The sequence below is a fragment of the Pan paniscus genome, chromosome 6, assembly GCF_029289425.2.
Source record: "Pan paniscus chromosome 6, NHGRI_mPanPan1-v2.0_pri, whole genome shotgun sequence".
Lineage (NCBI taxonomy): Eukaryota > Metazoa > Chordata > Mammalia > Primates > Hominidae > Pan > Pan paniscus.
The window spans coordinates 142,042,504-142,060,942 of NC_073255.2; the positions used below are offsets into that span (position 1 = coordinate 142,042,504).

The following is an 18,439-nucleotide window of genomic DNA, read 5'->3' on the forward strand; positions in this document are numbered from 1 at the left end:
TGACAAATATATATACTCTAATCAATATACAGAACATTTTTCCAAAACCTCACTCTTGAAGTTCCCTCCCAGTCACATTCTTTGTCAGGTAAATGTATTGCAAAGAGCTTCTCCCAGTCTGAAGCTGGTCTTTTCATTTTTAAAAATGTCTTTTAATCAGGAACAGTTTTTAATTTTGATTAAGTCTAATTAATTTTTTATTTTATAGTTAATGTTTCTTATATGCTCTCTAATAAATCCTTCCCTACTCCCAAGGTTGTGAAGATATTCTCTTACTTTTTGCTAGAAACTTTAGAGTTTTAACTTTATATTTAAATATATGATCCATCTCAACCTGATAAAGGTATCTAAAAAAAACTACACATTCACTGTAAGATTAGAAACAAGACAAGGGGTGTCTATTCTTACCACTTCTATTCAACCTCATGCATAAAAGAATGAGGCAAAAAAGAATAATAATTTATAAAGAATCATAAGGAAGAAGAAAAACCTCCATTTGCCCTGAAATGATGAAATGATTGTGTGTAGAGAAAACCTAGAGAAATTTACACATGCACAAACACTAATAAATAAGCAAACAGCATAGTTACAGGCCATGTGGTTGGTGCATAAGAATCAGTTACATTTCTATAACCCATCAAAACCACACCAAAAACTACAAAACATTTCTGAGAACAATAAAGACCTAAATAAATGGACACAATACCATGTTAATGGATTGGAAGATTCAATATTATTAAGGCGTATTTAAAATTTATATGTATAAGCTGACTCTGAATTTATACAAAATGCAAAGGATCGAGACAGGTCAAAACAATCCTGGAAGAGAAGCACAAAGCTGGAGGACTGACACTACCCATTCGAGGCATGCTATACAAAGCCATAGTAACCAGACCTTTAGAGCAAGCATTGACCAACAGAGGGATGGAGCAGATGGAGTCCACAAACAAACCCCCATACATTCTGTCTACTGATGGACAAAGGCAAGCAACTGAATAGGTAGGGGAACAAGTCTTCTCAATAAATGGTGCTGCAGCAACAAGATAAAAGTATATTTCAAAAAAACACCTCAGGCCTACCCCATACTGCTGACATTTTGGCACTGCTCTTTTGCTAAATATATTTTTATTTTTTGTTTTTATTTTTTTGAGACAGAGTCTCACTCTATCGCCCAGGCTGGAGTGCAGTGGTGCAATCTCAACTCATTGCAACCTCTGCCTCCCACGTTGAAGTGATTCTCCTGCCTCCGCCTCCCGAGGAGCTGGGACTACAGGCGCGTGCCACCGTGCCCGGCTAATTTTTTGTATCTTTAGTAGAGACAGGGCTTCGATATGTTGGCCAGGATGGCCTCAATCTCCTGACCTCGTGATCTGCCCACCTCGGCCTCCCAAAGTGCTGGGATTACAGGCGTGGGCCACCATGCCCGGCCTGCTAAATATGTTTTGTAAAAAGAGGAGAGATTATAACACCAGGATTCTGTTTCTACTCTGCTTTCTTTCGGTTTTCTGTGGGGATTTTTGGTAATATTTTGAAGTGATGCTTTAAAGTTACTTCACCACAAATTTCTCACACTCATCTCTATCCTCTACATGATGCTCCCAAACTGCTTTTAAACCTAATCTTCTACCATCAATTTTTAGTTTCCCCATTTGTTAGGAAAACACAAGCAGTTAGGGCTTCTTACACCTTGTTCTGCCTCCAGGATTTAGTCTGAGTAGTGCCCCATACTCTCAACATCATCCAAATATTCTTTACTGACAAAGTCCCTTTCAATTTTTTATAACATCTTTTCTGAGTCCTCTATTCAAATATAACATTCTTCCTTTTAGCCCTCACATAACTTCCCTTTTCTCACTTATTATTAACGAACCACACTTAGAAAGATGAAAAAAAGATATTTGAGCAGTCTATTCATTCAGTCACTATTCAGCAGGCCACAGATTGTTCTACTGGGGTGCCAGGGAAGCTAGACAGGTCAAGGCTCTGCCCTTAAGTAGCTGGCATTCTAGTGGCAAAGTCTAAGAGGCCATAATCTAGAAAGTAGGGCTGTTTCTCATTTACCTCTATGTGCCCTGTAGTAAAGTACAACGTTTTGCACATCATCAAGCCTCAATGAATAAACCATGAATTCACCTGTCATGCTATTTAAAGCTCGTATCATAAATATCCTTGTCAATTTAAAGCACCAACAGATCAGGAGTCAGAATCTCCTTGGTCTCCATAAAAGAAATGTAATGAGGCCTTATGTAATAGGTTCAAGAGCATCTATTGCTTTGTTCACATAGATAGGAAGGGTTTCTTTTTAAGGCTTGAATTAAGCCAAATTAAGCCAACTAATAAATGAAAAGCATAGTGAATTAAGTATCTGTGCAGCATTAATGATTTTAAGTAAAAGAACTGTGAATAAAGAAAAGTTATCTTTCTATCAAAAGGAACAGAAAGTAAAGACCACACATCTATAAAATACTTCAGCCACACAACACCATTTTAATAGACAAAAACAGGCATTTCTATGGCAGAGATTTTCCATCTGGGCACTGCTGACATTAGGAGCTGAATAATTTTTGTTATGGGTAACTGTCCTGTGCATTGTGGAATGTTTAGCAGCATCCCTGACTCTGCCCAACAGATGCCAGTAGCAGCCTGTTACAGCAACCAAATGTCTCCAAACATTCAAAAATGGACTCCCAGGGGTCAAAACCGCACCCAGTGAAGAACCTCTGATGTAACACAGGAACATTACTTGGCTGTACAAATATTTCTTTTGTTTGTTATTCTTTTTACTGTACAAATATCAATTCTAAAGCAGCTTTAAGGTTCTTTGCTTTTTTTTCCTTAAAAAACAACACAGATTGGGCACAGTGGCTCACACCTGTAATCCCTGCACTTTGGGAGGCTGAGACAGGCAGATCACTTGAGGTCAGGAGTTCGAGACCAGCATGGCCAACATGGTGAAACCTCATCTCTACTAAAAATACAAAAATCAGCTGGGCATGGTGGTGCATGCTTGTAATCCAAGCTACTCGGGAGGCTGAGGCAGAAGAATTGTTTGTACCCGGGAGGTAGAGGTTGCAGTGAGTGGAGATTGCAGCATTGCACTCCAGCCTGGGTGACAAGAGTGAAACTCCATCTCATAAAAAATAAAATAAAATAAATCAAAGTCATAGACTCGGAGGGTTGCGGGGCAGGGAGGGAAGGAGAAAGGGAGGAGAGATGCCAATGACAGCGAATAGCCACCAACAGTAAATTTTGTGAGTTATTAAAATTCAACCAGTCTACCGTTTTCACAGATGGAAAATAGACACACATGGGTAAAGGCAATTTGTGTATAGGAAGAAACTCATCTGACATGCTTCTAGTGTGTATAATATTTTATGCTCTATTTTGAAGAAAATAATGTCCCTAAGTTTTTACATGTATGAAATATATGTCACTCAAATGTGTGTGACAGGTTAAGTATTCTGGAGCACTATGGATGATTTTAAGAAAACGTGAGGCAGAAACAAAGGCCCTATATTCTGATCTGCCAGTCAGCATGCCAGCCTGCTCATGCCGACATGCCTTCCCAGATCCACCTGAACATCAGCACTCTGCCTATCCCGTACTTGCAACCCAACACTAGAGAAAATGCCTTTATCCAAACAAAATACGTACTGCATTATGGATGGTTCAAATGCAGTGGAGTTAACAAACTACAGGGCCTTGACCAAAGGGAATCTTTCAGACTAGAGAGGGGGAGATACATGAACACAGAAATAAATGTACAATTCCACACTATGATAAGTTGGGGACGGGGGGGACAATACCGTGGGTAATAAAGGAAAGGGTCTGATTAGAGGTTGAATAAATGCATTTCTAAGGAAATGACATGCTTTCATACCAAGTCAGACCACAGCTGTTGATGTCTCCAGAAATAATTCAAGAGATGAAAACTGTACAAAGGTGCCAACTTATCTAAGAATGATTTAAGAGAGCAACAAAACTCATGTCTGAGGACAGCGAGTACAGGCAGCCTGATATTGCAAGGCAATGTTCCTACAGTCACCATTTAGTATGTCCTTGTAGCAGGTATACGCCGAGGGTTCTGGAAAAAGTTAGGAACATAAGGTAGTTCAAAGCAATGATTCCGCTTATATTGCACGTATAGTATGAAGGGTGCCTTCATGTGGTTATATCCTTGGAGTTTTAGAAGGATGATACATGCAGACCTTAGAATGGAGCAGATTTTAGTGTTCAATGTGCAGAAAAATCACTGATGAATTTGTTAAATATTTGGATTCCTAAGTCCCACTCTCAAGGATTCCAATTCAGGGGTTTACAGTGCAGCCTAGGAATGTTTACCAGGCACCCCCTACTGCCTCTGAAAACCCCACATGAAACACAAATCTTCCCACAAGAGGAGGTTTGGCTGTGACACAGGTTTTTTTTGCTCAAACTCATGAAACAAGCATGTATTACACAAGGCCTCCCGACAGTGTTTGTTTACAGGCTGACCCTGCCCCTGATCCTGGTAATCCCCAGGGCTTGGAAGCAGAATCTGAATAAACTGCACAGCCTGCTGCTACAGCTTGTGCCCAGACAACAGACCAGAGGTGATATGTAAAAAAGATAGGCAGTGCTGACAGCTCCCTCTCCAGAGGTTAAGGAAACACACCCAACATGAGACACGGTCAGGGAGTTAAGGGAGCCAGCACTGATGGGTATAGATAGCATGAAGTACAGATGAGAACACAATGAAAGAAGAATGATAGAACAGACAGAAGAAGAGTGAAACTCATATTTCTTAAGAGCCTCGTATCAGATACTGTGTCATGAACTTCATATATTTTATTTAAATCCTCATAAAAATCTTAGGTATTAACATTAATATAATACAAATTATCATATCACAGATGAAAAACCAAAGTGTAAAGAGAAAGGAATTTGTCCAAGAAGACGGAGCTACAAAGCAACACAGCCAGGTTTTGAACCAAGGCTCAGGAATCAGTCAATAATGCCATAATCCTCTTGGAGATCTAAGATAACGCTAGTAGGAACATGGCTGTCAGGAAATGAAGAGTCCTACTCCAGAGAGAATACCAAGGCAAGTAAGTACGCAAGAGCAACGAACAATGCTTTTGCAATATCAGAACTTTAAATATGGACCCTTTTATTAAAACAGCTGAGGGTTCATACATTTTAAATAAGGGAAACATGTAAAGATGAGGTAAAAAGTTAAGATGTAATCTAGCTGATCATAAATGATGAAGGCTTGCTGCAGCTCTTGCTGAGTAGTGGGATCACAGGTGACTTCTGCCCTCCAACCCAAGTGTCTACATTTCCTGTGATGAACAAATTTTATTTTTAAAAAGAAATACATGTGATGTCTTTTGTTGTTAATTTTTTTTTAATTGTATTTTGAGGAAACTGAGAAGTAATTGAGGGCAGAGACTCTCCAGGAATGAAGTCAATAAAAGCAAGAGAAAGAGGTGAAGTATCAGAAGACAAATGATACCTCAGATTACATAACACACACTACCAGCCTGGGAAAGCTCTCTCCCCTTCCCATCCTGGGCCATTAAATCCCAAGCCATGACGCAGGGCCAATCAACAAAGGATGTCAGAGCATGAGTTAGGTGAGAAGGGAAGGGAGAAACATAGTGATGGTGATGGGTGATTCATACCATACAGAGAAATCAATCAACTAAGTCAATGCAATGAGGATGGGAAGAGCCCAGACTCTTACTATCAGAGAAAGAAACCACAAAGATGGAAAGGGAGAACACCAGGCTGAATCTTCTGGTATTAGAGGTATCAGATTAATAAACTCATGGATTTCAAAACATATGTAAATATATAAATAAATATAAACATAAAGGAAGCAGGTGCATATGTGTGTGTTCCTAGCTCTGTACTGAGATCTGAAAGTGACAAGCCAAAAGTAATAAGCACATCTAATGCCCAGGTCTAGCTTTCTAAATATTATTGTTTAATTTAAAAAAAAAAAAAAAAAGCAGGATTCTCTGTGAAAAGAGTAGACTCCAGGGCTGGGATAGGAAAAACACAAGATGAACCTGGCATATCCTACTGTACTTGAAGGTAAAGAAATGATCAAAGGACCGGGCACGGTGGTTCACACCGGTAATCCCAATACTTTGGGAGGCTGAGGCAGGAGAATTACTTGAGGTCAGGAGTTCAAGACCAGCCTGGCCAACATGGTGAAACCCCATCTCTACTAAAAATACAAAGGTTAACCAGGCGTGGTGGCATGAGCCTGTAGTCTCAGCTACTCAGGAGGCTGGCACGAGAATTGCTTGAACCCAGGAGGTGGAGGTTGCAGTGAAACAGAGATCGCACCACTGCACTACAGCCTGGGTGACAGAGCGAGACTCCATCTCAAAACAAAACAAAAAAATAAACGATCAAAGAACGATTGAGGCATTTCAAAAGGACACAGAACCAATCTGAAGGGGCTCCTAAGAACCAAATTTGGGATAATCTAAGCATCAAAACATATAAGGAGAGTAAGTGATCATAACCCACTGAATAAAACAGAGATCCATGAATTTATCAGTCCATCCGAGACAGAAAGTCAGCCCGGGGTGGCGGCGGGGGTAGGGATAAATATTTGAATGGGTTATATATGTAGTCTCAAAGTAACTCTCAACAAAATACTTATTACTAGGGGAAAAGAATAGCTGTCAGGGATATCTGGCAGACACAATCTTGATCAAGTGAAGGCATCAACTCCAATGGAATAAATCAAACCTGTGTACCATCTGAAAGGATTTAATGCAAAAAGACAACATCACTACTGTGGCATCCCAAATTGAGAAACATTATATAAAATAACCGGTTTACAATCTTCAAAAATGTCAAGGACATGAAAGCCAGGAAAACACTGAGAACTGTTCCAAATTAAAAGAAATTACAAAAACAAGAAAACAAAATATGCGCTTCTGCCACAGATTCATTACATGTAATGGACAACACTGGGCAACTGGCAGTACCTGATAAGCCCGAGGTCTGAATAGTAGTGAAGTATCAGTGTTAAATTTCTGATCTTGATGGTTGTATTTTGATATATAGGAGAATGTACTTGATTGTAGGTAAAATGTACTAAAGTATTCAGGGATGATAAAACACCATATTAGTAATTTTAGCTCAACCAGTCCTGGCAGAGGGTGAGGGGATTTATCTCTTTATCTGAGAACAAAAAATGAGAAGGCCACAGGTCTTATTCCAGACATTCCAAATCAATTCCTTGGACTCCCTGAATATGTATATGTCAGTAATCTTATACAAACTGTTGTGGAATATACCACAAAATTCAAAGTAGGGCATCTGTCACATGTAATGCTAACTAAAGGTACACGTTACTTACCAAATTTGGGGGGGCTGGCACGGGTATAAGGAGGGAACCTTACTATCTCTAATGACCTTACTGATGCTGACTTTAATACTCTGTGAAGGTTAGAGTTCAGTGAATGTTACCTAGAATCAGCCCTGGCTGTGGAATACTTTATTCTTAGCCCTATATTTGGGGTTTGGATGTCCACTGTGCTGGTTCCCAGAGATAGTAAGGGGATGAGAGTATTGTTTACATCTCCTGACCCACATACTTAAGATCCAGATGAACAAGACAGTTTTCACTCCTGCTTGGTAGAACCTATTTGCTGAAGGAAACAGCTCCTAAAGAATGGTTCTAGCCAGACCCTGTCGCTACCAGAAGGAAAAAAAAAAAAAAACTTTTCATTAACCAGGGGTGGTGACACATGCCTGCAGTTCCAACTGCTCAGGAGGCTGAGGTGGGAGGATTGCTCAAGCCCAAGACTCAGGAGGCTGAGATGGGAGGATTGCTCAAGCCCAGGACTCAGGAGGCTGAGATGGGAGGATTGCTCAGGCCCAGGAGGTTGAGGCTGCAGTGAGCTGTGATCACGCCATTGCACTCCAGCCTGGGCAACAGAACAAGACTGTCTCAGAAAAAGAAAAAACAAGAAAAGAAAAAAGAATGGCACCTACAGATGAACCTAATGCTGGGCCTCAGCAGAAAAATCGAAGACAGTATAAGAAATGAAGAGTAAGAGGGAGGATGGAAAACACCTTCTTGTCACCTTTCAAACTGGCTCTATCTTTTCTTTTACTAGACTGCATAGATCTTTGGGGTTGTAACCACTATTCAGACAAATGCCAAGTAAGATCTACACTCTTTTCTAAGGAACACACTGATTCTATGTGGAAGTACGTGCACCTGTGAAAGAATCAGGTTAGAGTAGATTAGTTCCTACACTTTTGTAGTACAGTAACTTTCTCTTCCTCTTAGCAGGTAATTAAATGTACACTGTTTCTGAACCAACATACAAATGACCTATATCTACTAGATAAATGATGAATTATTAAGACATATGGAACCCAAAATTCATTAATGCTTTATGTTCTGAACATGTCTGCATTTTCTGCCATTTATTCTAATGCTATATAGAATCTGATTTACAATTTTTAAAATCTGTAGCAAATAAATTCATCTCACCAACTTTGGCTCAGGAGCTCCAAATTCCAGAAAATTAATGTCCAAATCAGTAAGTTAAGTGACAAAGAAGCAGCTGAATAGTCATTTCTCTTTCTCCTAGATTCTCAGTTGGGTCCACACAAAGCATGGTGTCTAGATCATATTGTTCTTAATATTCATCACACAACACGCTTGCCCTTTAGGAGTTTAACTCTTGGTCTTTACAAAGCATCAATACAAGAACACTCCACTTGAATAGTTTCTGTGTCTTCCGTGAAATCATAGCTGAAAACATAACCCACTATGTCACACAATGGCAGAACCCCACAGAATGTCTTTTTCGTTAAGTACAATGCCAGGAAAGAATCTTTCTCTGTAAACAAATGTGCATGCTTGCTTCCCACAGACAATAAACGCTATGTAATTCAATGCTACACAGAGAAAGGAATGGTTTTCTTTTAGCCTTAGCAGTCAGAAAACAGAAAGTCAAATACAGTGCACAAGAGTTATAATTAGCTCCCCTCAGGAGCCTGGTACACTTTCTCCTCTCTATGTTCTTTTATTATTTTAATTTTTTTATTGTACTTTATTTTTTTGAGGCAGGATCTGGTTCTGCCGCCCAGGCTGGACTGCAGTAGCACGATCTCAGCTCACTGAAACCTCTGCCTCCTGGGCTCAAGTGTTCCTCCCACCTTAGCGTCCCAAGTGCCTGGAACTACAGGCACTTACCACCATGCCCAGCTAATTTTTTGCACTTTTTGTAGAGACAGTGTCTCACCACATTGCCCAGGCTGGTCTTGAACTCCTGAACTCAAGCGATCTGCCCACCTCGACCTCCTAAAGTGCTGGGATTACAGGCTTGAGCCACCGCACTGGCCCAGTGCTCCTTTTAGATGGTTTATTATTTCCTCTAACTGTCCTGCTGTATACTACCTTTAATTCTAACAGATTTAAGTCCTTCTGAAAGTACCTAGAATATGTATGTACAAATACATGTATTTTCTCTTACAATTCTCTCTCATATCACTTAATATTTTCTGATATCAGTCTCTATACAATGACCTAAGAATTTAAAATGATAATGACACAAGGAGGCTAATTTAATGAAGACCAAGCAATTTGCATCACTACCTCCTCCCCTTGTCCATTCCCCCAACAAATTACTACACAGCCCAATGGGGAAGGCAAGCCCCACACCACCATGCTTGGCACATCACCTTTGCAGTAGTCCGCAGGGTCCTCTTGCTCCTCATCATCTGATCCCAGGATCTCCTCCTCTGGCTCCGGGGGTGTGGGGTCTGGCAAAGGTGGCGGTGGTGGTGGTGGCGGTGGAGGAGGAGGAACTAAAGGAGCTTTCTGTTGAGGCTCCGGCCTGAAAGAGCAGAGAGAAAATTGCTATTTACTTAGAAGTACATCTTGCATTATGGATGCATTTGAGCACTTCTTAATATGGGGGAAAAAATAAAACTTGTCACATACTAAGAAGAAATGTCATTTAATGTCACTTCACCCATTTTAGTTGAATTCAAGTAGTGTTTCAACATATAAGTCAGGCCAAAAAAAAAAAAAAATCTGCCCTTATTAGCTAAGGAATTTTTTTCTGTAGGTATCTTTTCACTTAGCGCTTCAAGAACTACCAATGTTAGGAAATTTCAGTGCGCTCCACTCAACTCCTACCAATCTTGGGAAATTTAAGTGAAATGAAAGCGTATTCCATGGTATATAGCCTTATTGGTTAGAAAACATCACAACGATTATAAAAAGACAGGCGCAAGCAGCACTCAACTTTTGAAAGCACTTATTTCCTGTTATCTGAAAATGAGAATTCTTTTCCCATAGAAATAGGTGGCAATGAAGTTAGGTTTCAATAACTCATAAAAGCTGATTAACATACACTGTAGCTAAAATATACAAGATTGCCAGAAAGATTCTTGTACTTCTATAAGGCCTGTTCGAAGTTTTGAATGTATTCTGGAAGCGGTGTGTGTGTGTGTGTTTGATTGATTGAGATCATTCCCTTTCAGGGCTCTATGAGGAGAATGGTTCATAATGGGATTCACTTACTATTTCTAACCATGCCCCAGTGCGGGGAAATAGGACCCTACAGTCTCAATCTGGATGCCAGAAGCACATCTCTCCCTTAAGCTATCCCACTAATAAAACTACCACTGAATGCGTGCGCTGAAGATGACGGCTGCTGTGGAAAGGTTGCTCTGAGGGTCGGTTGCCCGACATGTGAGTGCCATTCCTTGGGGCATTTCTGCCACGGCAGCCCTCAGGCCTGCTGCGTCTAGAAGAACAAGCTTGACAAACATATTGTGGTCTGGTTCTGGTCAAGCAAAATTCTTTAGCACCAGTTCCTCACACCATGCACCTGCTGTCACCCAGCATGCGCCCTATTTTAAGGGTATAGCCGTTGTCAATGAAGAGTTCAAAGACCTAAGCCCTAGTTGTTGAGAGCAGGTGGAATCTTGGTGTTATTGCTAGATTTCCTTTTGGAACACTGTTGCTCTCTGCCCAGTGGAAGGCCGATTCTGGATCTTTTCTCTCCTCACTGCAGCAGAGCCTGCGGCATACAGTCAAAGCTCACTCTTCAGCCCTGGAATCTTGAGAAGGTCAGGGTCATAGCAATGCAAGCTCATCTGTAGCTGCCACTAAGAGACAGGCCAAAGGAGCTGCCTCAACTACTGCCTCTTCTAAACTGGGCCTCTAAATCCTTGCCCAATCTGAGAGCCTCCAACACCACCACTAATGCGTGTGGCTTGCCAACAAAAAAACCCATATGGCCACAACTGAAGGAAGGAGTAGGAATAGAAGGCAGCAGAAACACCTGACATCATGAGGAAGGGGTGGGGATCACACACAATAGGTCAACTTAAAGGCAAATAATCAAAGGTATGAATATCTTTAGCAGGACAACTAAAGAATATTTATAAGCTGAAAATGTACTGATTGCTGCTTTCTGGAATTTATGAAGACTCAACAGTTACAGCTCCCTGGGTAACAGACATCAGGATTGTAGTGATGATAACACTCCAAGTTAACCATTCTCTTCACAGAGCCCTGAAAGAGAATAATATTCATTCTCTCTCTCTCTCTCTCTCTCCCTCACACACACACACACACACACACACACACACACACACACACACACCACTTCCAGAATACATTCAAAACTTCCAACAGGCCTCACAGAAGTACAAGAATCTTTCCGGAAGCCATGTAAATGCTCGCTTCTTTTTAACATATGTGCCCTTACTGAAAGTGGAATGGTCCCAGGCAAAAGAGAGTTCTGAAGGAGAGGCAGGCAAGGAACTTCAGTAGTTTGCCACTTCCCCAGCGGGAGGGAAAGGTTTGAGATGACGTCCAAAAGAAGCACAACCCACTCTTCAGGGGTGTGGGCAGAATCAATTTGTCTGACACATTTCCTCAATGAGAAATACTTTGAAAGCTAGCTGTTTCTTCCTAACTCAGAAACTTTATATAAAAAATGAGTACATTCTCTGAAAACACACACACACACACACACACAGAGTTTGCTGTAGAAACTACTTGAAGAAAAGACAAGAAATGATGGCTCTTGTGCTGCCAGTGCACGGCACTACCGTACTTGGCACAATGGATTCTTGGACTGGATAATTCATTGCTGTGGGGCTGTCGTGTGCACTGTGGGATGCTTTTCACCATCGCTGCCCTCCAGCCACTATATGTCAGTAGCACACAGCCCCCCACCCCCACCCCACCACCCAGCTGTGGCCATCAAAAATGCGTGTAGACACTGACAAATGTGTGTGTGCTGGGGGAGGAGGGGAGTCATGCCCATTGAGAACCGGTGCACTGGTAGCATTTTCTATATATGGCTTTACCTCAATGGAGTAGACTGCAGTATGGAGAAGAGATTCTAATTTTCACCACCATTTTCTCTCACTTGAGAGATTCCCGCACCTTCATTATAATGTCTCTCTCACTTACTCTTTACCTACCTGCTGAGCTGCCTACATGGATGACCCTCAAAATTCTCAGACCCTGCAGTCTAAGTGTGTAGGCACTTCTCATTCCTCCAGTGAGGGCCACACTGAACAGGCAGACAGAAAGCTTCTTAAAAGCCAGCTCTACCAAATGAAAAGTGGTAAGTCAGGATACCCCAAGTATAGAGGAGGTTTAGTAATGCTGATTAATAGTTCAACTGGCTGTCATATCAAAACATCTAGAACTATGCTGCCCAATATAGTAGCCACCAGCCACATGGGGTTATCGGGCACATCAAGTAGCTAGTTCAAACTGAGATGTGCCAGAAGTATAAAATACATATTAGATTGCCAAGACTCAGTACCCAAAAAAGTAAAAATATTATATTAATAATTTTCTACTTGCTAAATATTAAAATGTTTTATACACGAGTATTTCTAGTGGATGGTAGAACTCTGGCCCTTTCAGATCCAACCGGTACTGAGGGGCATTTCAGCCTCACGTTGAGAGATTCCTGGCCATAAGTGATGATTATCTTTCCTAGGACTTCTAATGACCTATTCCATACTAATTATCACCAATACTCAAATCACTCAGTTCATCACAGAAAGTCTCAGTTCAATGTAACCGCCAATTCTTTTTCATCCCTCCATCCTTGTTACTGTCTACCACATAGGAAAATCGAGGTAAATTTCTCCTAGGGCAGAAATAGAGAAGAGAAAGCCAAGCCATACTGTCTTAGGGCTGGATTATTTTATTTTCATTTTGAGACAGGGTCTCGCTCTGTTGCCCAGGGTGGAGTGCAGTGGTGCATTCACAGCTCACTGCAATCTTGAACTCCTGGGTTCAAAGAATCCTCCTGCCTCAGCCTGGTGGGTAGCTAGGACTACAGGTGTGTGCCACTGGGCCTGGCCAAGGCTGGCTTCTTTAAAGTGGTTTCTGATGGCTTCTAGAGTACTGCAAAGCCTGGTTAAATTACAACACTGTAGACGACCAAGACATGACAGGTTATCTCACCAAATACATACTCATTAAGTCTATCAACAGATTAAAAAAAACAACTTTCATCAATCCTAATGAAAGCCGTAAGGAAGCTATTTCATATAAAAATTATCAGAAGTATATAAGGAGCAATGGCAGTGGAAATGACCCATAAATATTTTCAACAAGAATACCAAAATAATTAAATGGTAAAAGAATAGTCTTTTCAACAGTGGTACTACAACAAATACATACTCATATGCAAAATAAATAAAGTTGGACCTCTCTCTCACACACAGGCTTTATATGAAAGAGCTAAAACTATAAAACTCTCAGGAAAAAAACATAGGAGTAAATCTTCACGACCTTAGGTTAGGCAATGCTTCTTAAATGTGACATTAAAAGCATAAGCAATACAAGAAAAACTAAATTGGACTTCAAAATTTTTAACTTTTGTACTTCAAAGGGCACCATCAAGAAAATTTAAAGGCCACAGAATGGGGGGAAGTACTTGTAAATCATAAGTGATAAGTGACTTGTATCTAGAATATATAAAGAACTCTTCCAACTCAACAATAAAAAGACACACTAATTTAACAATGGATAAAAAGGATTGGAAAGACATTTCTCCAAAGAGGATATACACATGACCAATAAATATATGAAAAGATGCTCAACATCATTAGTAATCAGAGAAATGGAAATCAAAACTACAGTCTGATACCACTTCATACCCACTAGAATGGCTATTTTAAAAAGTCAGATAATAAGTTTAAGGAAGGATGAAGAAATAAGGATCTTCAAACATTGTTGGTGGGAAGGGTAATATAGCATAGCCATCTTGGAAAACGGTCTGGCAGTTCCTCAAAAGTTTAAATATAAAATTACCAAATAACCCAACAATTCCACTCCCAAGTATATATCCAAGAGAAATGAAAGCATATATCCAGCAAAATCTCATCCACAGTGTTTAGAGAAGTATTACTATTTTTAACGAAAAGCAGAAACAACCCAAACATCCCCTAACTGATAAATAAAATGGGGTATATCATTACAAGGGAATGTTATTCACTAACAAAGAGAAATGAAGTACTGATATATGCTACAACATGGATGGATCCTCCAAAACCTTATGCTGGGTGACAGATGCCAGTCAGAAAAGACCGCAGGTTGTATGATCTTCCATTTTCCATCAAATGTCTAGAACAGATAAATTTATAGAGATGGGGTAAATCAGTGGATGCTCATATCGGGGGTTAGGGGAAATGGAGAAAACAGGAGGAAAATGGGGACTGACTGCTAGTAGATATGGGATATCTGTTAGGAGGGATGAAAATGTCCTAATGTGGTGATGGTTGTACAATTCTGTGAACATAATAAAAAACACTAAAATATATATGTTACATGAGCAAACTGTATGCTATGTGAATTATACTTCAAAAAGCTATTGTTAAAAAATAAAAGAAGCCAGGTGTGGTGGTGCACACCTGTAGTCCCAGCCATTTGGGACACTGAGGCAGGAGGATCGCTTGAGCCCAGGAGTTTGAGGCCAGCCTGGGCAACACAGCAAGACCTCATCTCTACAAAAACAACAATACATTTTTAAAAAAATAAAAGAAAACCCCAATACAGCTATAGATATTTTAAATATCCAACACTACACCGTTATAAAATGTATGACTTCAAGAAAGAAATATCTATGTAGAGATTTAAGCAATCAATATGCATAGTCTCTTTTACAATAAGCTCAGCTACATTCAGAGTGAAAATTAATCTGTAATTCTTTTAAAAGGAGACTGAAATTTTATCTAAGGGTCCAAAGTTTAAACAAGGTGCTAATTTAAGAACATGTTTTCATGTACTATAAGAAATATAAAGAAATATACCACTTCAGGACGGGTGCAGTGGCCCCCACGGGTGATCCCAGCACTTTGGGGAGGCCACAGTGGGTATATCAGTTGAGCCCAGGAGTCTGAGACCAGCCTGGGCAACCTGGCAATACCCACAAAAACTACAAAAATTAGCTGGGCATGGTGGCACACATCTACAGTCCCAGCTACTAAGGAGGCTGATGTGAGAGGACTGCTTGAGCATGCAAGTCTGCAATGAGCTGAGATCATAGCACTGCACTCCAGCCTGCATGACAGAGTGAGACCCTGTCTCAGGAAAAAAAGAAAGAAGAAAATAGAAAAGGAAAAAGGAAAGGGGAAAGGGAAGGGAAGGGGAAAGGAAAAAGGAAAGGGGAAAGAAAAGGGGAAGGGGAAAGGACAATGGAGAAAGGGGAAAGCAAAGGAAAAGGAAAGGAGAAAGAAAAAAGAAAAAGGAAAGAGAAAGGAAAACAAAAGAGCAAAGCAATGCAAAAGAGAAAAAGAGGGGAGGAGAGAAAAAAGAAAAACACAGCACTTCAGTGATGGGAATGAAATTAATTTAAAAAGCAAAATTCCACTAGCTATTTATATTTTTCACAAAGAACTGTATTTATTTTTACACTACAAAGAAAATTCTAATCATTACTCTAAATTTAAAATGTGGTTTAAAGAAACTTAAAAATATTTTTCTTTCAATATCATACTATAATACTAAAATTATCATCATGCTATGTACTTCATACTATATTCTGCATGTACGCTTGCTCTGTCAGAAAAGGGAGGAAAAACTCAACAACCGAGGAAACTACAAGTCTCATCTGCTCTAAATTGCCATGGCAACCAGATGAGAGTTCTGATTTCCTCTCAGCTGCTACTGCGTATTTCTTTTCAGCAGAGAAAAGAAAAAATAAACTCTACATTTAGTAGGAAAAATGTCCTCTCCTTTGCTATCAGCTTAGATGGCAACTGACACAATTTAAGAAATACAGTTCAGTTAATTTTTAATCAAACATAAAGAAAAGGAGCTCCAGATGAATTTCTTCAGTTAGTATTTGGGGGACATTCACATAAAGTCAAATTTCATTTTCTTTCCTCCCTATGTCCACCCTATATCTAAAACTTTTCTCTCTCCCTTCCTCCCTCCCTCCTTCTTCCTCTCTTGGTAATTACTGTCAGCTTGAGAAATACCCAATTTCTAATTAATAGTAGAATCGGTCAATATAGGTTGAGTATCCCTCATTCAAAATACTTGCGACCAGATAATGTTTCGAACTTCAGATAATTTCATGCATTCCTCTTTAATGAAAGGTTAAGTTCAAAAACTTTGTGTAAATCAAACCTAAATGTGCAATGATCCTCAATGACCCTCATCCATGTTAAATCTCCTGCTTCTCTTGAGTATGGGTAGATCTGTGAGTGTGAGATATTACACCTGTTATCCAATTATCTACACTACATGCCAAAGGGAGATCACACTGGGTGGCCTGACCTAATCACACCAGTCCCTAAAAGCAGAGGGTTTTCTTTGGCTGGTCAAAGAAGTGGAAGCGGAGCGGCGGGCTCCAGCTGCCTGGAAAAAAAGCAGACATCATTTGTGAACTAGGGCCACAGAGAGCAAAGAACTGCCAGTGGCCTCTAGGAGTGACGGTGCTCCCTGCCAACAGCTAGAAGAATAGTAAGATAACAAAGACCTCAGTCCTACGAACTCAAGGAAATGAGTTCTGCCAACAACCAGTGAGCTGGAAAAGAACTCTGAAGCTCAGATGAGAGCTGCAGATCTGGCCAACACCTTGGTTTCAGTCTAGTAAGAATCCAGCCACACTGTGCTGCCCTGATTTCTGTCCTACAAAACTGTGAGTTAATAAACAGGTGTTGTTTTAAGCTGCTAAGGGTGCAGTAATTTGTTACACAGCAAGTGAAAGTGAATACACTGCCAAGTTCCTCAAACTGTACGAGAGTAGATCATGGAGAATTATCAGACTTTGGCCTCAAAAAGATCTGATTTTTTTTTTTTTTAAATAATTGAAATGGCCAGGGGACTTAAGCTGGGTAATCCAGAATGGGAAACAGTTCTCTTTTGGGAATAGGAGTATCTTATTCCCTGAATGAGTCCATTCTTGCATTGCTATAAGGAAATACCTGAGACTGGGTAATTTATAAAGAAAAGAGATTTAATTGGCTCACAGTTCTGCAGGCTATACAGGAAGAATGATGCTGGCATCTGCTAAGCTTCCGGGAAGGCCTCAGGAAACTTACAATCATGGTGGAAGGCAAAGGGGGTGCAGGCGCAACACAGTGTGGGAGCAGTAACAGGAGTGAGAGTGAGGGAGGAGGTGCTACACACTTTTAGAACAACCAGATCTCAGGAGAACTCACTGACTACCATGAGAACAGCATCAAAGGGGAAATCTACCCCCATGATCCAATCACCTCCCACCAGGTACCACCTCCAACATTGGGGATTACAATTCAACATTAGATTTGGGCAGGGACATAGATCCAAACTATATCACTCCCCAAGTCCTAATAGCAAACAATCGTAATTCCAAGCCAAATACTACTTACTTATTTCCTAAGACCATACTGTTTTCTAGAACGTAGTACACAGCCAACTCAAAGTTAGTAAGGATGTAAGTAAATCAGACCTGCTTCCCAACTAATCTACATTTTAGAAAACAAAGGAGTTGGTGTTCTAAAGGTATTGCTGCCTGATCACCTCATTGAGTTCTGAGTTCAGGTTTTTATCATCTATTTCCTGGACTAACTTTTCCTCATTAATTTCCTTGTTTCTTGCTTTTATCCTTCCCATTTTACACATTAATTCCATATATTCTTTGCAGAAAGCAAACCTCTGGTTCTAAAATTGCATTTCAGCACTACATATGTCTTATGCCACTAGTACTATTAATATTTTATAAAACACTTGTGGGATCTGGCAGAAAATATTACTACTGAAATGGAGAAAGACTGACAGAAAAGTTAAACCAGTGAGTCCAAATGCATGTAAAATGACATCCACTGATTCTACAACTACCCAGAAGCACACAGATGCCCAGCACTGAGGGGTGTACAGTCTAGTGAGGAGGGGAAAGTGCATGTAAACACACAAATGTAAGCAACTGCTCCTGGTATC

At 40.3% G+C, this 18,439-nt stretch overlaps 1 protein-coding gene across 9 annotated transcripts in view; it reads right to left on the reverse strand.

Annotated features, from left to right (window-relative positions):
- SRPK2 (SRSF protein kinase 2) overlaps positions 1-18,439 on the reverse strand; it is a 286,551-nt gene that overhangs the window by 79,619 nt on the left and 188,493 nt on the right. For all 9 annotated transcript variants that reach the window (XM_055114799.1, XM_055114797.1, XM_034964712.2 and 6 more), the window contains one exon: positions 9,706-9,860. In XM_055114799.1, coding sequence (XP_054970774.1) covers positions 9,706-9,860 — 155 coding nt within the window. The remainder of the gene's footprint in view (positions 1-9,705; positions 9,861-18,439) is intronic.